Consider the following 19,710-nt stretch of genomic DNA (forward strand, 5'->3'; position numbering starts at 1 on the left):
ACAAAATTACAATAATGCCACTATTTTAATAACGTGCCATAATATAATAGGCTAGTTTTGGTTAACGTGGTAGACCGAGTCTATTTAAGAATCTCTTCTATTTTTAGCTCAAAGCCTATAATTCTCTCTTTTTTAACTTTTGCAATTTTTTTCTCCACAATGCACACATTCCTTTGGGGATGTCAACTTCTAAACCAAAGTACTCGATATTAAGTTAAATGAATTTATATTGATATAAATTATAAATAAATCAATCCGTTTAAAATATATAAAAGAATCAATTTCATTAGGTTTAACTAGCCTAATGTCGAGTATGAAACGTTTACTCATTTAGTTAATTGAATATACTCATATAAATACATCTAAATATATACAATTTTTATAAAATCTAAAACTTTAGTATTTTTCATTTAAATTGTGTCTAATTTTATTTTTATATACATAATATCAACTACATTAGAAAATTAAACTTTTTCAAGGTAAAAGTTGAATCGTTTTTAATGTTGCAACATTTTTAAAGATCATATTTAAATAATATTTAATCTATTATTTACCAAATTTTAGTAACCTTATAATAATATATTTTATTTTAAACAAGTTAAACAAAATTTTGGATAAAATCTATTTTTTTTTATTAATGGGCACTTAATTTATTCAAGATATATAATTGAAACCGTGTTGGAATTGCCAACCCTAAATTCCTTAGCATGTTTGAAGAACCACATGAGAAGAAACATATCCTAATCCCACCCACTCCCCCTGCTTTAAACATTGTTGCTATTGGTTTTAATTTCAAGATTAAGAATATATCTAAGAGAAAAAGCATAAAATCATTCTCTTTCAATCTCCATCATACACCAACAAAGCAACAACACTGTCCCTTAATTTAACCAAAAGAAACAAGCAACATTTTGTGCTTTAAAAACTTTTGATGCCATCACAAAAATCTTCATCTCTGCTTTTCTTTCATAATTAATGCCTTTTTCGGCAAGGAATTGCATGGTGACATGATTCTGCCATAAAATTTCGTTTTTAACATAAGAACCCTTAAAATAAAAGCATTTCACCGTATTCGTGTCCAAATATTTAGTTTCTCTGCACCCATATCTTACATATATATAGTGATTCATAATTCTACGTGATAACAATGAAGTGATTCATAATTCTACATGACAAACTGAGTTACTGGATTCATTCGAGGAAAATCATTCCATTATTGTTTGATAGAAAGACAAAAAAATTAGCTAAAACACCCACAAATGCACTAGATGATGTTTTATTATAGTAACCTTATATTTAACTAAATCTGTAAATATGATTTACATACAGAGGTTATATATATGAAAGGCATAGAAGAAAAAATGCCTCCCATAAAATAATAAAATTAAATAAAGTACAAGCGCTTACAGAGATCTGCATGCATTTCTCAAACATGATATACACAGACTACTCTCCTCACTATTAGATGCCTCACCTCTTGCCGTATCAGACTGGAGACACAATTTTCTTATTCTGGTAGTTTCAACCGGTTAAATAGTACCAAGAAACTTTGCTCGGGGATGACGTACAGGAATCCGAGATCTGCACCTTTGACGTATGGTCCGATGCCCTAAACAAAATAGACGATTGAGTAAGAACGTATCCAAATGTTCAAAAGAAATAGTAATATTTGGAAAATTTATTGATAAATGTTTTTACCCTCCCACTTAATTGGAGGAGTTCACCATCAACCCACTGTGGATTACGAAACCCGAATTCTGCTATTCTGCCTTGACCTTTGTAACTTGCAACCTGGACAGAAATAAAAGTTCTATATATGAATGCCTTTGAGATACGCAGTGCTCATATCTTATGCCAAAAGATTAACCAACATAAGGCTACTTTTGCTCAGAGTAAATTAGTGAACAAGAATGAGTATGAATTACCACTCCCAGTTCATCTGGATACAACCCGCGGTTAGGATTACGACTAGCTTTCCCAATTTTGGCACGAAAAGTCACCTAAGTGAGAAAATGGTAAGCAATTATTACGCATTTTATTTAAGTTCCATATGACTTTATAACCGAGAAGCACGTAAGAAAATGCAAACCTGGCCAGCAGGAACATTAAGATCCCCGGTTAATTTTACTGCCTCAACATACTCAAAGAAATCCATTTCAGAGGACTTATCATCAGAATCGTTCCAGTGACCAAATTTACGCCTCAATTGCACTACCTCTGTTCCATAAGGCCCAAAAGCACCGACATATAGGCCTATAACCCAACCAACAAGGTAAGCCATCAAGCAATACATCTTTATAGCTTAAATCAAAAGGGGAACAAGAAAGTATTAACTGACCGTCAAACGGATCAAAATTGTTACTGGAAGTGGTGATTCTACTGAAATTTGTAAACTTTGCTAAACGAGTTTGTTTCTGAGCTTGATTAACAGCAAGTTTGACGATCTCACGAACATCCCTAGAAACCTGAGATAAAAATAAAAATTTGATCAACTTCCACTCGAGAGAAACATATTACTTAGATAAATATGAATAGAAATTGACCGGTATACATCTTTTTTAAACATCAAATAGCTCCCATATATTAGTTGTGGTATCAATCAGGTGAGCTTTTACACACGATAAAACAAAATCGTAATCTACCAAATTCCAGCAAGTCCAAATAACTACTACCACCAGAACAGAGATTCTCGTGCATGTAATGATGTGATATAATACAAGAAAAGTGGACGGTAGACAATTTTAGTCCCAACATCTATAAAATTGAAATATAAATAAACTTTTGAAAAGGCAACATGAGTTCTATCAACTTCCTAAATTTATTGGAATAATCTAGAGAAGATCTCACCTTTGAAGAAACCTTATCACCCCCACTCCAAAATGCCCTTGCAATATCTGAAGGCATCAGCTCAGAGACACCCTTAGCTGCTATAGCTGCCACTTTTATCTTTGATGCTTTACGTTCATTGCGGTCGTACTCTAGACTTTTCTCAGAAACTTCTAGTGCAAATGAATCTCTCTCTACGTTAGTTATTTCTGCTGGAAGACGAACATATTCATCCTTATTAGGCATATCTTCATCATTGTGAACAACTCCACCAATATAAAGTTTCATATCCAAATCTTTTCCATCTTCTGTAGGATCAGTACCGCCTTCAAGGGAAACCCCATCAGGCTGAATCTCTTCCAACTCACCCAATTCATCTTCAGGATCAGGATTATCACTAGATGCTATCTTCTCATCATCTCGAGTGAGCTGGTTTGAAGTATCATTATCCTCTACGACTTCCTCAGAAGCATTCACATTCATGACTTTAACTTTCAAGCCCGGGATCTTATCTTTCAGAAAATTTATCACATTTTTTATACCTTCCTCAGTTGCTCCCTCAATATTTATGCCTTTCTCCTCACTTTTCTCTATCTTGACTTCATTTTCCGGAGCATTTACTGCAGATGGCTTCTCTAGTTCAGAAGTTGATGGGTTTTTACTAGATTTAGAAGGTGAATTTGCAGAGAGTGTTGTAGTGCCTTTAGCTCGTTGCAGACATACAACCTGTCAACAGTAAGAAACAAGACCACAAAAAAAAAAACTGAGAACTACAGATGATAGAAATACACTCTGTGCTAATAGGAGGATGGCTTTCTATCCAAAGCTAAAAACATTAACACCTCTATCACATTTTTACTGCTGGTCATTCCCATAATATATTTGGCATAATTTTGATTCGATGTCAGATGTACTCCTTGAATGACATTAGATGTATTTCAGATTTATGGACACGCTTGATAGATGCATAATTTATTTGTATTTGCATCTCAAAATGAGTACTTATGGCTCACCTGCATAACATAACTTTCATCGGCATCTTTAACCACAAAAATTTCAAACACTGGAGTTCCTGGAGATGCAGTAGCCAACTGCCTGAAGCAAACAGTATTTAGTGCACACCTAAGTAAAATGCATAATAAACCAATCAGAGCCGCAAAGATTCTCTCACCTTGGACTGAAACTCCTTCCAGTGAATCTGCCAACTCCAGGTGTTATTCGTACCAGTCTACCAAAGGGATCGTCAGAGTCTGTTGAGTAGCCCACCCACCAACCTACCTGTCAACAGAAAGAAAATATTTTTTCACCAAAACTTCAAACATTTGATTCTACAGTTAGAACTAACCACACTTCGAGTTCATATACCTAAATAAGTCTCAAAACAAAATTCAACGAAATTGTAACCATACATAGTTGGAAGACAATGAGATCAGTCTCCCTCTCGGTAAAACTTGTCAAATAGCCGAGCTGAGTGCCAATCATGATTCTAAACTGTCAGTCATTTCAATAAAGGAATAAAAGTTTCATATGTACTATTGTTCCACTTTCTAATAGTTATAACACATGTGAGCCTGGTTAATTCATCTCAACTGCATTCTCTTATACTGGCTTAGACAAATAAATTAAGTCGCAGATGTCCTTTCGTCTGGCAGTTACTTAGGACTTAGGAGTCTTAAAAACTCAATGTAGGCCTTAACTTAGTTGAGACTTGAGTATGGACCCTTTTCATCCACTGTCCCAGTCTAGGATCCTTTTCTTGACAAAATAACCAGAAAATAACATGTTTCCCATCCATCTCTTGCTGTTTTGTTACTTGGAAGCTCATGAAAGCTATATCATATCACCAAATTCCGATATAGGTCATAAGTTAGTCTTCAATTTTGGCAACTTAGGCCATCTCCAATTAGGCAACTTAGGCCATCTCCAATTTTAACACTAAAATCAGGTAAATTTTACACTAAAATTCATCTGTCACAATGTTTATTCTCCAACAGTTTGCACTATTTTTACAACCGAAAAATTATTCTCAGCATATTCCTATCCAATAAATTATTTAAACATTTTACACATTACAGTTTTACACCCATGATTTATTCAATACTTACAAGATACATCCATTTATTTATAATAAAATAAATAATAAATTTTAAAAATATCAATATGCCCATATATTTTAAATTAATAAAAAATAAATATATTTATTAAATACTAAAAGACATTAAATTAAATTTACTAAAATAACATAAAATTTCATATTAAAATTTAAAAAGTAAACTAGTGTAACTATTTTTTATCTCCAATAATACACTATATTGCACATTATTTAGGGTAACACTAATCTTCACACAACAAATAGTGTGAAAAATAGCGTTACGCTAAAATATTGTGCAATTTAGTGTGTTGTTGACATAGTTGTTAAAGACACCAGGCGCACCTAAAGCGCAAAAGTCTCACATAGAATACAAAATATAGGGTCTCTACATCTTTCTGAATACAAGAGTGTAGGAGTTGGTTTTAGTAATTTATTAGTAAGGATTCTATGGGTTTTAATTTTGTTTTTATTCTATTTTTAAAGGCCCAATAGTATAACAAATACAAAGAAATAGGGTTTAACAACTACGATTGTTGGAGATGATTTTCCACACCAAATTGAGGATTTAGTGCATTGTTGGCGATTCCCTTAAACAAACCAGTATTTTGACCCCTGTGGCAAGCCAAAATAGGCAGAACCATGAAAAATGTGAAGTCCTCGCTACATTTTGAGACCTAATTTTACTTCATGCTCAATGCTATCAATTTCAACCATCATGGCCGAGAACAGAAAACCAAGAAATTCATTTGAAACAAATTTGGAGCAGATATTAACTCAAAAAGAAAAGAGGTATTTGAGATGACCGTGAGCATGGTTTACAACACTTACCAATCCACTTCCAGTGTATTTACACAACCTCGAAGCATCATGGTATCGCTCCTCATCTATCGCATTCTGCATATAAAATACAGAATAAATTAACTGCCCATATTACGCATACATGTCTTAAAGTGTCAACTGAAGTTCCAAACCAACATTTCTAGCGAAAAATATAGATTTTGGACCTGCAACTCAGACATTATTTCAGCAACACTATCCTTAGAAGTAGCTTCTAAAATAGCCGATTTCAACTTTGCAGCTTCTTGGAAGTCTTCCTTTTCAATTGCTTCTTCAAGTTGGAACTGTTATAAAAAAAAACATTAACTTGGTCAGTATAAACAAATACGCAATTTACAAGCCATAAATTATTCGAAATGCACTTGAACCAAATCACCATGGCCAATTCCAACAAATAATGCAAAGAACTCAGATTTTCCAAGAGCTAATAAGCAATCAGAACACACTGATTATGTTGTTATTCAAATTGGGATAAATCATACTGATATTAACAACCCAGAAGTCAAATTCTGTAATTTTTTGGTGGCTATAGAGAGTCAAACAAAAAGTTTACATCTTTACATTAAAACTTGCTTATTTCAAGACAATACAAGAAATTTAAAAAGAACCCAAAAACAAGAAAAGGAAAAAAAGGACAAAATGGTACCTTAAGAACAGAGGAGAAAGACTCAGCTTGTTCAATCTCAGAAAAATGGCGGGTCCATCTATTCCAATCCCATCCCAACGAAGAAGAGGACGTGGCAGCGAGATTAGAGGTGGTATTACTAGAAGAATTACTGTTAACACAACGGCAGCAATGCAAATTATGATTACGGGTCTTATGATTAAAATTATTAGCGAGTGAAAAAGAAGGCTTCTTGGTGTCAAAAACAAAGCTGGATTTCTTGATGGCAGCTGAGAAATCTATGCAGCAAAAGGGCCTGTGTTGAGCTTGCCCTAAACCCAGTCCCAATCCGTTTGCTCCGGTCATCCCTTCCGTTATTAAATCTTTGAATTTTAGTGTAGAAGAGAGGTGGTTTTGGATAAATTTAGTGGGAGTGGTGATGGGTTCTATTTTGGGGTTTTAAAGAAGAAGAGGATAAAGATGGAGAACAGGAGGAGGGACTTAGGATATCCACAAGCGCATGTGGATTTTCAATCTCAATGATAGCAACCAAATTCTTTTTTTCTTTTTTCTTCTCATATTATAATAACATATTACTCCATGTGCCATGGATTTTAAATAAATAAAAACACTATTATATTCAATTTTTATAAAATATTAGTTGAACTCTTTAAGGAGGCAAACTTCACTTTTTATTTTATTAATATTTTATTTCAATTTTTTTAATATATTTTTTACACAAAAAAGAGAAGCTTAATTATAAAAATTAATATTATTTAATAATTACTAATAATTAAAATAATGTGTGGTAATTTAAGAATTTATTAAGCTTATGTTAAAAAATATTATTTATATATATGATATTTTTTATTTTATAAAAGCTTAATTGCTTTAAAAATCACAAACTTTAGCAGGTTTTATAATTTTAACACGAACTTTAAGTTCTACCAATTTAGTATATGAACTATCATTTTATTTTTTAGCAATTTTCTGTTTAAAAAATAATAATGTACGCACCGGAATATACATTGTTTTGATGTCTATATTAGCAATTTTTTACGAAAAGTTGTTCGGTGTTTTAAATTAAAAAAATTAAAAAGTTAATGTCCAACATTGTCAAAACTAAAAATTTGTAATATTAAAATTAAAAAACACTCTAAAATTCATAAATTTAAAGCAATTAAGCCTTTTATAAAATATACTCTTTATTTAAAGATAATACCATTTAAAGTTTTATTCTGAGAGTTATATATTAAGATACTTTTTCATTAATTTGTTGGTATTTGAATTGGACTTGGAAATCTTGAGAGCTATTTGTGATTTTATCAAGTGAAGTGAGTAATATTACTCCATGTTAGTTGATAAACATTCTTCCTACCTCTTAAAAAAAATGAAAATACTTTCGTTTAAAATATGTTTTTAAATTCACATGAAAATAAAGGGTGAGACCGTTGGTTGGAGAATTCTTATCAAAGAGACCCAACTTGCAAGTGCATATTGCCAACCAAGTACAGAAATTGCATAATTAATTCCATTTTAGTGCCAGGAGTCAAATGAAATGAGTGGTGTGGTTGAAAAAAATGATTAAAATCGACAATATGAAGACATGTTGTTAATATGGGCTCATTTTTCTTACCCTTTTCATTCTCTGCTACTCGTACAACACAAAATCCATATGCTAAAAGTAACATTAATATCACATTTTACATGTTAACTGTCAATATCCCCTTCCTGTTCATATGCCTTTTAATCAATGAGTTAAAGTTTGCAAAAATTGCAGTCAGAATCTATTGACCATTGACAAATATCCTTTTACCTTTTCTACAAGGTTAGTGCTGCGATGAAGGGGACCGACCAACGACTGTGCTCCCTGCTGAAGATTCTCTAGCTGCCACAGCTTCATGTTCATGCTCAACAGCTTCCAAGTCAATATCTACATCTGTATTCTCGCTACGTACTGGCCTGAGAAGACCCTGCAGTCTCAACAGATAGCTCTGGCTGGAAGGTTGGGTTCTGACATATCGGTTGGTAGTCACATCTGCCGCAGAAGGCCGTTCAGGATCAGTGCGAATACCGGATAATGCACTGAGGTCGAGGTTTGGGAAAACTGAACACCGACACCGTGGACATTTCACATTCAGTCGAAGCCACTCGTCAATGCATTCTACATGGAAATTATGAGCACAAGGCAGGCCTCGGACCTGTACAATTACCACTTCTAAATTTCCACAAAACTATAATTTTTAAGAGGCTAATACTCAAACTTAGCTTCCATGTGCCTTTGTGCAGATTTTCAGTGATTAGTGATTACATTGTACTGCTTCTCCCTTGTTAAATAATGCCTCATTTTAGGCAGCCGATTAGAATAAACATATGCAGAGAAGTAGGCAAATGAAGAAGCAATGGGAAAGATGGCATGCTTTTACTAAAAAATTCGATAATATAAATCATTACCTCATTCCCGACGTGGAACTCCTCAAGGCAGATGGGACATTCACTGCAATCAGTTGGAACAGCCTTTAGCCTGAACTTTGGGAGTTCCTGAATAAGTGCCTCAACTGCTTCTCGCTATGAAAAAACAAAACCAGAACACAGCATGGGAATTTGGACTTGATAATGATTTCACAGTAAGTGTAACATTAAATTCAACTAAAAAACAAAAGCATATGCCATCAAGCATGACACAATAAATAATTACTACTAAATTCTTAAAGGAACAAAACCTAGCCAATGTTCATTGGATTCGACACGAAAAGTGGGTAAAATTGACAATTTTTCAACGTCGGGGTGGAATTGAAAAAAAGTCTAAAGCTGAGGGGTTTTTGAGTGATTAGGCCTAAATTTAATTCATTTCAAGACTCTATGCCAACTATCTCTAACTAAGCTGTAGCTTTGAGTAATGATAATAAAGAAACTGTAAAATGTATTTTGGAAAACCTTAGCATACATTTTATTACTTGTGGCTACAAGAATGGACACCAACATTGTCAACACTCAGAAATAATGGGAAAAATTGGCACTTTCTTGGCCTCATAATAACCAGCACTGACCTGAGTATTAGTCAAATAGAGTCCAGGATGGTATGCTGCAGCATCTTGACCCATGCTTCTCATTTCTTGACCAGCAGCTTCAAATGCCCAATCTGGTACCCGGACCATATCAACCAAAACCTGGATTACCATACGAAGGCTACTTAAACAAAACAACAAATGGGAACCAACTTTCAAGTATTGCAGCTGTGTGAAATGTTACCCCATATTCTGAAATAGGAATTCCCTGCTGAGCACGCAACAGATGAGCTTGTCTTCGCATGAGCCACTGATTTAAAAAATTCAAACAGCAAGGATAAGAATGAGTAGCAGCAATAAGAAAGAATCACCATATTTTCCATTTCCCAAGGTAAGATAATATAGATGCAAAGATTAAAAAGAAAAAGAATTATTAAAAAAATCAACGAGCAATTGCAAGTTCTAAGCTAAGACTAATGGATACTGTTCTACATGTTAAAGGTGATATGCTAACCTTTCCCAAGGACATGCAGGCAATACAAATGAGTCCGCAGTAGCTGAACAACAACCAAATAAGAAAACCCCATTTTTGACCTTCTTCTGGCAACTGCAAGAAGTTATTTGCACCATCTATTTTGTTAATAATGTCAGCAATTATGACAAACCTCTCAAATAATCAGGTAAAAGAAGAAATGAACTTACACAATTTTTTGCACTTGTGAACCACATTGTACCAATTATAGTCCAAGCCCAAAGAAACGGATAGAGCAGGATGGATAGAATTGAGAGAACCACAATTCTACCACAAAAACGGGCATATCTCTGTTGCCAACCAAAATCCCTAAAAAAAACGACATGAACAGCTTAGTATGCAAAATTGTCTAAACCTAGCCAGATTAACTTTTAGAGGAAGTAAAAGAAACGAATTTTCTTTGTTTGAAAGTTCAATTTCTAACCAAAAGCTCACTTCACAAATAAGATGCAGCAATTCAAAATAAAGGAAATTCATTTCCAACTACTTCACTATATCTTTAAGTAAGACGGCAGACATTATGCAAAGCAATAAAATGGAAGTCTTGCACATAACCCATTTTCAGTTACAACAATGCTAATGTAGAACTTGACCAATACAATATTTCTAGGTAGCTCGGACACAGACATGGAGAAACGAGACACTAGGGCATACACACGGCGAAACATTGTTATTTTAAAGTTTTCTATGTTAAAAATGAGATTCGTTTCTGAAACAAGAGAAGTCGATTGAATGAAATGTACGTGCTACCTAGACATATTTTAGTAGAATTTTTGCTTAAAAAAGAGAACTTACAAACCCATTCCAGCAGCAAGTCCATTATCAATGAACATCAAAAGCCGAAAAATAAAAACAGTTGTATAATCCACCTGAAAAACAAAAACAGTAGAAACCAATTATATAAATGATAAACATAATAGGCATTCAACTACAAAACTAAACAATAAGTTAAGACTTACAACGATCCATATATGCAAAGGGTGAGTACAAAGATGATATCTTTTCCAATTGATTGCAACAATTATTCTAATCCATGAATGTAAGGCAACAAAATTACCCAAAAAAATGTAAATGTTCAATTGAAATTAAGAAAAGGATACACGCTAGTTGCAAGCATGGACAAGAAAAACCCATCATACCTGCAAACAAATTAAACTAATTTCAAGAAAAAACAAACAAATCAAACCAATTCTAATTCAAGTAAGGATTCAGAATTACAATTTACCATTTGAAATCAACACCTCTCAAAGCCATAACTAAGTAAGAAAAAACCCTAAAAGGAGTGTCAGTAAGCACTGAAAAACCTCCTCCTCATTTCACAAAAAAGATGCTCCGAATCAGATACCCAAAAGACCCGAATCCAAGTCTTTTTCATGTATTTGTTTTGCTGAATTTAAAGATTTTGGGGGAAAGAAGTAAAGAAAAGAAACGTTTTTTTTAATTGAAGGATTGAAACGTTTTTAGGGGGATGTAATTGTAAAGAACGAAGCTTTTTGTACAGAATGGTGATCAGTGACGTGAAGTGAAAACAGTTAAAAAAAATTGGTCATGTTCTTTGGGAATTTGGTTCGTTAATTGACGGCGTTAGATAATTTTTATTGCATCGCTTTTGATTCACTGTGGATACCACGTCAGATAAAAATGCTGATGTGTGCCGTAATTAGGTTCGGGAAAGTGCGGTGGTCGGTCATTGGTCGGTCACTGGGTACTATTACATCAAATAATATTTGAATATTAAATTTCTATTAATTAAATATAAAAAAAGTTATGATTTAAAAAAAAAATTTAAATTTTTGAAAGGCCAAATGACTAAAAAATGCTAAATGTTTGGTGAAAATTCATTAATTTATTCCAACGTTTAAAAACGTCCTGATTTTAGCCTGAATCTTATTTTATCGTTTTAAAAATGTCCATGCCTGAAAAGAGACACGATTTTGCTGATGTGGCGAAGACGTGGCATGTCGATGCCCGCCATATAAATGATTTTTTTATTATTAAGCTTATAACCAAGTTAAACAAACTCGGATTGAGTCAAACTAAACCGAATCATTTTAAACCGGACGATTAGAAACCGGAATGGAATGACCCAACCAAATAAAGTCTAATCTTAGTTCAAATGACACTTTAGTGAAGGGCTAAAATATGGTAGTACAAAATTGGTAATTTTTGCTAATTTATTGATTTGTCACATGATTATACTTCAGAAATACTTCAGAAATGATATTCAGCATCTGTCAGGATACGAGAAAGATCTTCAAATGTAAAAAACTACAAACCTAAATATAATCTGCATTTACTTCTGATTCTGAATGACACAGATGAAGCAGCTTTACTTAAAATGGAAGGCCTGGAGATTACACAGTTCAGCTACAAACTGGTGGGTTTAGGCATTTATATAAAGCAGATGCGGGTTGCTTGTAAGCTGGTATACTACCAGGATCTACAAATCTAACTTCACCAGGGCCGAAGGCGAGATCTCTATGCCTGAAACAGCAGAAGAAGAATACTATTATGATGTTTCTTTGCAGACACTATGCTAGCAAGTAAAGATCGCTTGATTACCGTCGAAAGTCCAGTCCTACTAAACCAGCCTGTAGAACGGTTAAATTGTCAGAATCTGGAGAGACAATAACGACTGTTGATTCAGAGTATTGAGTCTCTAGAATTGACATAAGCTGCGTCACGCGAACGAATACATCTGACACACTCTCGTTTGGGGTCCCGTCATCTATGGGAGGAGGCTTGTTTCTTGGAGAAATTGTGTCTGATTCATACACCTGAACCATCCAGACATGCAACTCCTCAAATAATGTTCACAAAACAAATTTCATAATTGTTAATTTGTCGGTAACAACTAAAGCTCACAATTCCGTTATCTTATCTACACTACATCTACAAGTGCCAAATGTTGAACAGAATACTTCTAAGGAAAAACTAAAACCTAAAATTCAGAAGTCTCAATAAGTTCCTACAAAAACGAAGACAAAGGAATCTTACTTCCGAGAGAGCTTCCAAACTCCTGCCTTCATAAGCTCCCAATCCACGAGCATCGAGAAAGCTATACTCCGGAACTATATAACTGCCATCAACACGAAACCATTGAAACAAAATATCAAGAAAAACAAAGACCATTCAAGTCTTCAAAGAAGATTCTTACTAAAATGAATAAAAAAACTCTTAATACTACACTATATTGCACAAAAACTTATCAAACACCTCTTAATTAAACTTTATACCCATAAACTATTCTAATAAGAAATAGCATTTCGCCCTTTCCCGTTACATCATTTCTAAATTCTAATGTTTTCGTTTACATGTAATATAGATACTACATCACCTAAGAACAATAAACACCAAATAAGGTCATATTAATCAAATGGTATAAGCGCTAGGCAGAATTCTGCTATTCTGAATGCTTCCGTTCCCCAATTATAAATATAAAAAAATGATCATACTAATGGATTAAATAAAATAATACCTCCTACTGATTCCATTAACAGCAGCAATAATCTCAGCAGCCTGATAAGCTCTCTGGGTAATAGAAGGCCAAATCCAACAGCCATTATCACAAGCTCCCATTGTCTTAAGCTGTAATGCAGCTTTCAAACTCTGTTTCTTTCCATTTTTAGACAAACCATTATCAACTGAAGTTTTAGCAACCGGGTTCGTATTAATAATCCCCCGAGTTTCAAATTCAGATTCCCCAGCTCTCACTAAGTAGTACCTTCACTCACCCACACAAATAAATCAGTCAAACAATTTGGCTACCAAATTTAATTAGCATATTAGCAATTACCGATTGCTGAGACGGACAGGTGGCATTTGGAAGAGGCCACGGGCACTGGCCACCGTTGGTGTGAATAGTGGAGAGGTAGAGATTGAGATGGATAGTGCAGCGATGAGGTGGCGGCGGTCAATGGGTTTAGTAAGGCCATGATGAGAGTTCTGAAAAGTGGTGGTGGCGGCGGTGGTTATTGACGACGGAGGAGGAGGTGGAGATAAGTTGGGTGGAGGTTGGGTCGCTGTGGTTAACATTTTTGGCGGGTGGTGGTTAGCTGTTATTTGGGAGACTACATTCTGACCATTCTTTATTCGTAAACAGAAATGTCATGTCGTTTTGAAGTCTGAAAAAATCAACATACTTTTTTGAACAAATTACGCTAAAGTCCCTTAAATACTACTATAATTGACAGTTTGGTAACCTTTATTTAAAAAGTCTATTTAATGATCCCTCTGTTTTAATTCTGTTAACTATTAGGTCCCTCCGTTAATTTCAACATTTAATTTCAAACGATTTGGTACCCCACCTTTAATTTTGTGAACGATTTGATTCCTCATTTTTTAATTTTACTAGTTTCGCATTACGTGCTATGCACGTGGCTCGTTATGTGACTCGTAATAAATATTATACCTCAGTTTATTAATTTTTAAAATTATTACTATAATTATACCAATATATTTATTTATAATCAATTTAAAGTAGTTATAGTTTTGTCGGATCATAAGATATTTTTATTAGTTGGATTAAAACTATTAATTATACCAATAAATAGTATATTAATAAATTTATTTTTATTATTTTACTGATAATCAACATCAAATTTGTTAGTAGTTAAGAGTTTTCTCATTAGATTAAGATAGTAATTATTATAGGGTTAGAGTTATAAAGCATGTAGGTTAAGTTTTTCTATTTAGCTAACTTTTTTCCTTTCAATCGATTATTTGAAGAAAAAACCAGTCAGATTTAACACATATGCTTTCATAAACTATAAATATTTTCTAATCATAAATATTTGCAAATCAATTTGTTCAAATCATATGTATAAACAACATATTGTATCATAAAATGATCAAATGTAAAAAAAACATAATACAAGGTAATTAACTTAGTAATTGACTTATTCTCAAAAAAACTTAGTAATTGACTCTATTCTCAAAACAAAAAACTTAGTGATTTACTCTATTTGTAAAAGAAAATTAATAAATATCATGGTATAGTGGTAGATATAATAGACGAATTCTACAAAATATGTGAGTATTTTAATTGAATCAAAAGTAGTTTAAGTTAGCTAATATTTAGATAAATTAATAATTATTTAATATGTTTCACACGTGGCTCGTAGTGTGACTCGTCAAACATTTATTGATATATTAATTGACGTTTATTTATAATTTATGATATAATTAAAATTTATTATAATTGTACCAACATATTTATATATGATAAATATTAAATTATTTAGCTACACACATGGCTCGTAACGTAACTCGTCATGTTAATTTAATTTATTATAGTTATAATAATTTATTTTATTTATAATCAATATTAAATTAGTTATAGTTTTTATTAGAGATAAATATAATTTTATTGGTGCTATTAATTTTATTCTACTAATATTTAAAGTAGTATTAAGTGTAATATTATACTAAATTAAATGAATTATAATTATATTACTATATTTTAAATTATAATTAAAATTAAATTAGTTAGTGTTTTGTTGGATTAAAAAATATCTCATGAGAGTTGAATTAAATATATTATAATAATATCATTGTGTTTGATTCATAATCAATATTAAATTAGTTAGAAATTATTTGAAGGTTTTATTTAATTTATGAGTTGGATAAGGATTTTAATTTAATTGATTAATAATATTAATAGTTAAAATAACATTAAAAATATGACCAATTATCAAAAAAATATTAATAATATAAATTTAAAAATACATGCTTCTCTTCGTATTTTATATATAAATAATGTAGATATATAGAATAGACTTGATAGCTATTAATATTTTAAATAAAAGTTAGCCATATGTATTTTAAATGACCTTAAAATCATCAAGTGTTATGCCCTTATCTTTGTTCAGTTGTTGCACCACATCTATTTTTTCCGAATTCAGAAGGTCTTTGCAGCACATAAAAAAGAACCAAACAAAACAAATTAATAAAAAAAAACAACAAAACCAAATAAAAACAATAGATTACAAAACAAAACCTATAAATGAGAAGAAACATAAATTGGCACCCATTTTTTGCAAAGATTGTGAGGACACCGAGTTCTAAGAAATTGTATTAAAGATATTAACATTTTATTAAACCAGCAATGTAGCTAGTTTTTAATTAGGACTCCGTTCTATTATATTTAGGATTTTAATTCTAATTAGGACTCTAATTCTATTATATTTAGGATTTTTTTTTGATGAATTATATTTAGGATTCTAATCATACTATATTTTTAGTAATAAATTAAATAAATAATTAGTTAATGACCATATAACCGTTATTTAGTAATATATTAGAAAGGAATATTTGGTAAATTTGTCTGTCCCCCCCCATCTGTGCTTTTATATATAGTACTAGCGTTTCGCCACGTACTACGCACGTGAGCGACAATTATATGACCCGTTGTATGTATTATTTTTTAATTCAATTATTAAATAAAATAGTTTTTTTTTTGAGGAAATTAAATAAAATAGTTTAGTTATTATTAATTATTATAAAATGTTTTTATATTTAAATTAAACCCATTATATATTAAACAATAATTAAATCCTTGATTTTTAATAAATTATTACGATTTATTTATTTAAATTTAAAGTGTAGTACCTAAGTGATATTTATATGACCCGTTGTATATATATTAAATATTAATTAAATTATTGAATCTAATGTTTTTGTTTTTAATTAAATTTGTTTATTAAAACTGAAATTATTTTAAATGTAATTTAATATTAGATTTATGTTTTTAAAAAAATTAAAAAATTTATAATTAAGTATCAGTCTAGATTTTCTTTAATATTTTTTTCCGAATTATTATGTTTGTATATTTTTATTATGGAATTTAATTTAATCAATTTCTAGGTAAAGTTTTAAAACTGATAACTATTAATTTAAGACTGTTATACTCCAATTATGTAAGCCAACGAAATATCAAACCCATCTAGCTGTTGTAATGAAATATTTACTCTTGTTATGTGTGCTTTTTCTTAACATATAATTGCAATTTTATAGAATTTTGGTATTTTTATTCAACTTAAATTCTTTGTAAGTTATTACGATAAGATTTTTTCCAACTACTATTATAGTATTTCACTGGGGTTATTTGGTATTTATAAACTCTAATAAACACTAAAATCAATTAGATTAGACATAGTCCCTTGTTAAAACTAAACTCTTGTTTAAATTAAATTAAAATTAACTCAATGTATCTAGTATAATTAGACTTCTTTTCCCTGTAAAGTTACCTCTTAATTAATTACTCTTTATATTAGTATTATTTAAACTAACCTCTTATTAACTATATTTTTTAACTGCTGAGTGAGTACTTAAAATTAATGATATTATTTTATTGTTATGCCAGTTATCTTGATAAATTAGGAAACAACAATTTTGTGATAAGTAAATTTAATTTACATTATTATGAAATAAAAAATACTAATTAAATGCAAATTAATTAATTAGTTGCTAAGTGCATGCGGTAACACCCTTTTTAAATTCATTAGATGGACAAGATTTGCTAAACAAACTACAATTTTTTTTTTCGTCCATAGTTTGTTGATCCAAGCTAGGGGTGTAAACGAACCGAGCCGTTCGCGAGAAGCTCGGTGTTCGGCTCGATAAGAGCTCGGTTCATGTTCGTTCGGATTCTAAACGAACCGAGCTCGAGCTCAATTTTTCGTTCGTTAATATAAACGAGCCGAACATGAACATGGTGGCGTTCGGCTCGTTTACGTTCGCGAACAGCTCGATTAAGTGTTCGTGAACAAGTTCGTGAACGAGCTCGATTAAGTGTTCGTGAACGAGCTCGATTAAGTGTTCGTGAACGAGCTCGATTAAGTGTTCGTGAACGAGCTCGATTAAGAGTTCGTAAACAAGCTCATTTAAACTCGATAAAGTGTTCGTGAATTAACTCATATTTAAATTTATTTATATAAATATATTTTAAAATTTTAAAATTATTAATATTTAACAAAACATCAAAACTACGTAGTTTTGAAACTAATAACCTAAAATGCTAAGAAAACTAATAACCTAAACAGACTTTACAATTCTAAACCCTAATGTCTCTCCTATATTCAGTTTCTTCACGCCGCTTCTCCAATATTCAGTTTCTTCTTCAATTTCTTCAAGCCAATAACGCTTCACGCCGGTGACTCTTCACGTCACCACAACGATCTGCTCTTTGTTGCCTTTGCTCCTTCAACGATCTGGTCTTCGTCGTCTCTGCCCCTTCAACAACCTGCTCTTTGGCCGCCTCTTTTGTTCGTGTCGATCTGCTTCTACTCGGCAATTCTGGTGTTCGTCATCCCCTACTCCATCGCCGACCACATCTGCTTCCCTGAGGTTAGTAATTTGAAAGCTGAGTTTGAAATCCTTTGTTACTTTGTTTTCTTGTTTATTTATAATAGCTTTTTAAACAAATCACCCACTCGTCCTAAACAAATCAACAATAACTCATTCATTACATTTAATAGGGCTGTTCATCAAATGCAAAAAAGGACACTGAAATGCCTATAATGAAAGTCCATAAAGAGACGAGAATAATTACTACCTTTCTCCAAGGTAATGTCACAGCAAAAAATTATTATAGTATGCCCTTTTCAGCCACACTTAAATCAAAACTTCATTTGTATAATATCATTAATTAGGGTAGATGTTGTTATTTAATATCTGTTCTTTAATACCTGTAATTTAACTGTTATAGAGTTTGAAAGTTGAATATGGATTTTTGATAACAGAATGTCGAATATAAATGAGGGTGTCATTCAAATTCAATTGACTCAAGACTCACAAACAAGTCCAGTTTGGGATAATATTGCTGAAAATGAAGATGTTGAAAAAGAAGGAAATGCATCTATTACATTATTTTGTCTTTAGAATTTTATGTTGTTTATGTATTTTGTAATTTATGTTTAGATAATTTTTTGTTGGATTTATCAGTTGTACTTTAAATTTTATTATGTGTTTGAAAAAAAATCATTATTAGGTAAAACTAATTCAGCTTGTATTCGTGTTTTGCGAACGAGTTGAACTCGTGTTCGTTCGTTTAGCCACTAAACGAACGAGCTCGCAAACAAGCTTATCGATCAGGCTCGCGAACAGGCTTATCAATCAGGCTCGCAAACAAGCTCGCGAACGAGCTCGTTTATTTCTTATCGAGCTCGTTCGCGAGCCTGTTCGCGAGCTCGTTCGTTTAGCGGCTAAACGAACGAACACGAGCCGAACACGAACTGAACATGAACACTATAAAATTTAAACGAACCGAACATGAACACCCTGTTTAAAGCTCGAACGAACATGAACCGAACATGAACACCTTATTCGCTAAACGAGCTGAACATGAACACTCCAAAGCTCGGCTCGGCTCGGTTCATTTACACCCCTAATCCAAGCAAATAGCCCCACTTTCAAAGGATTGGCATATAAAAGAATGAGCTTTCGAAAATTATAAGAATTACATTCCTACTTAAATTTAAACTCCTTATCTCTTAGTTAATTTAGTATGTTTTATTTAAATTAACTTTATATTAACTTTATTTTTTTAATAATAAATTATACCCTTAATGAAGTCTATTATCGTAATTTTGCCTGTCCCCCCCCTTCCCACATATAAGATAGTTATAGATAGATTAAACAATTTGATCTCTCACTTTTAAATGATTTAGTATCGAGTTTCAATCCGTTAAACGATTTGGTCCCTCAAATTAACAGAAGGATCTCTTAGTTAACGTAATTTAAATTGAGGGACCATTAAGTAGATTTTTGAAATAAAGGGTATCAAACTGTTAATTATAATATACCTCAGGGG

General features: G+C 32.1%; 3 protein-coding genes and 1 long non-coding RNA gene across 4 annotated transcripts; 1 reads left to right on the top strand and 3 right to left on the bottom strand.

The window, feature by feature from the left end:
• Positions 1-1,240: 1,240 nt before the first annotated feature.
• On the bottom strand, positions 1,241-6,917 carry LOC126673375 (protein EXECUTER 2, chloroplastic). The gene is made up of 11 exons (XM_050367498.2): positions 6,402-6,917; positions 5,923-6,039; positions 5,747-5,812; positions 3,998-4,104; positions 3,840-3,921; positions 2,848-3,552; positions 2,339-2,465; positions 2,090-2,253; positions 1,926-2,000; positions 1,699-1,791; positions 1,241-1,609 (listed from the first exon to the last, which is right to left on the bottom strand). The coding sequence occupies exons 1-11, from the start codon at positions 6,723-6,725 to the stop codon at positions 1,508-1,510; spliced, it is 1,962 nt and encodes a 653-aa protein (XP_050223455.1). The 5' UTR covers positions 6,726-6,917; the 3' UTR covers positions 1,241-1,507.
• Positions 6,918-7,966: 1,049 nt separating this feature from the next.
• LOC126675070 (E3 ubiquitin-protein ligase SIS3) lies at positions 7,967-11,421 on the bottom strand. Its single transcript, XM_050369645.1, has 10 exons — positions 11,125-11,421; positions 11,000-11,038; positions 10,859-10,925; positions 10,695-10,768; positions 10,070-10,208; positions 9,882-9,974; positions 9,612-9,677; positions 9,410-9,529; positions 8,814-8,927; positions 7,967-8,560 (listed from the first exon to the last, which is right to left on the bottom strand). The coding sequence occupies exons 1-10, from the start codon at positions 11,151-11,153 to the stop codon at positions 8,189-8,191; spliced, it is 1,113 nt and encodes a 370-aa protein (XP_050225602.1). The 5' UTR covers positions 11,154-11,421; the 3' UTR covers positions 7,967-8,188.
• A 585-nt stretch (positions 11,422-12,006) lies between these two features.
• LOC126671247 (uncharacterized) lies at positions 12,007-13,999 on the bottom strand. The gene is made up of 5 exons (XM_050365004.2): positions 13,696-13,999; positions 13,378-13,623; positions 12,897-12,978; positions 12,462-12,676; positions 12,007-12,383 (listed from the first exon to the last, which is right to left on the bottom strand). The coding sequence occupies exons 1-5, from the start codon at positions 13,932-13,934 to the stop codon at positions 12,263-12,265; spliced, it is 903 nt and encodes a 300-aa protein (XP_050220961.1). The 5' UTR covers positions 13,935-13,999; the 3' UTR covers positions 12,007-12,262.
• A 3,925-nt stretch (positions 14,000-17,924) lies between these two features.
• LOC126674565 (uncharacterized) lies at positions 17,925-18,862 on the top strand. The gene is made up of 3 exons (XR_007639567.1): positions 17,925-18,245; positions 18,377-18,464; positions 18,641-18,862. It is a non-coding gene; the product is annotated as an uncharacterized LOC126674565 (long non-coding RNA).
• Positions 18,863-19,710: the final 848 nt, after the last annotated feature.

This window comes from Mercurialis annua, linkage group LG3, assembly GCF_937616625.2.
Source record: "Mercurialis annua linkage group LG3, ddMerAnnu1.2, whole genome shotgun sequence".
Lineage (NCBI taxonomy): Eukaryota > Viridiplantae > Streptophyta > Magnoliopsida > Malpighiales > Euphorbiaceae > Mercurialis > Mercurialis annua.

Excerpts from the sequence above, each read along its gene's own strand:
- LOC126673375 (XM_050367498.2), bottom strand. The coding sequence starts at position 6,725 with ATGACCGGAGCAAACGGATTGGGACTGGGTTTAGGGCAAGCTCAACAC. Across the intron at positions 2,466-2,847 it reads GTGATAAGGTTTCTTCAAAG|GTTTCTAGGGATGTTCGTGA; the intron begins GTGAGATCTTCT and ends TTTTTATCTCAG. Across the intron at positions 2,254-2,338 it reads CAATTTTGATCCGTTTGACG|GCCTATATGTCGGTGCTTTT; the intron begins GTCAGTTAATAC and ends GTTGGGTTATAG.
- LOC126671247 (XM_050365004.2), bottom strand. The coding sequence starts at position 13,934 with ATGTTAACCACAGCGACCCAACCTCCACCCAACTTATCTCCACCTCCT. Across the intron at positions 12,979-13,377 it reads GTTAATGGAATCAGTAGGAG|TTATATAGTTCCGGAGTATA; the intron begins GTATTATTTTAT and ends TGTTGATGGCAG. Across the intron at positions 12,677-12,896 it reads GTTTGGAAGCTCTCTCGGAA|GTGTATGAATCAGACACAAT; the intron begins GTAAGATTCCTT and ends TGGATGGTTCAG.
- LOC126675070 (XM_050369645.1), bottom strand. The coding sequence starts at position 11,153 with ATGGCTTTGAGAGGTGTTGATTTCAAATG. Across the intron at positions 9,678-9,881 it reads CCTGCATGTCCTTGGGAAAG|TGGCTCATGCGAAGACAAGC; the intron begins GTTAGCATATCA and ends TTTTTAAATCAG. Across the intron at positions 9,530-9,611 it reads TTCCTATTTCAGAATATGGG|GTTTTGGTTGATATGGTCCG; the intron begins GTAACATTTCAC and ends ATGGTAATCCAG.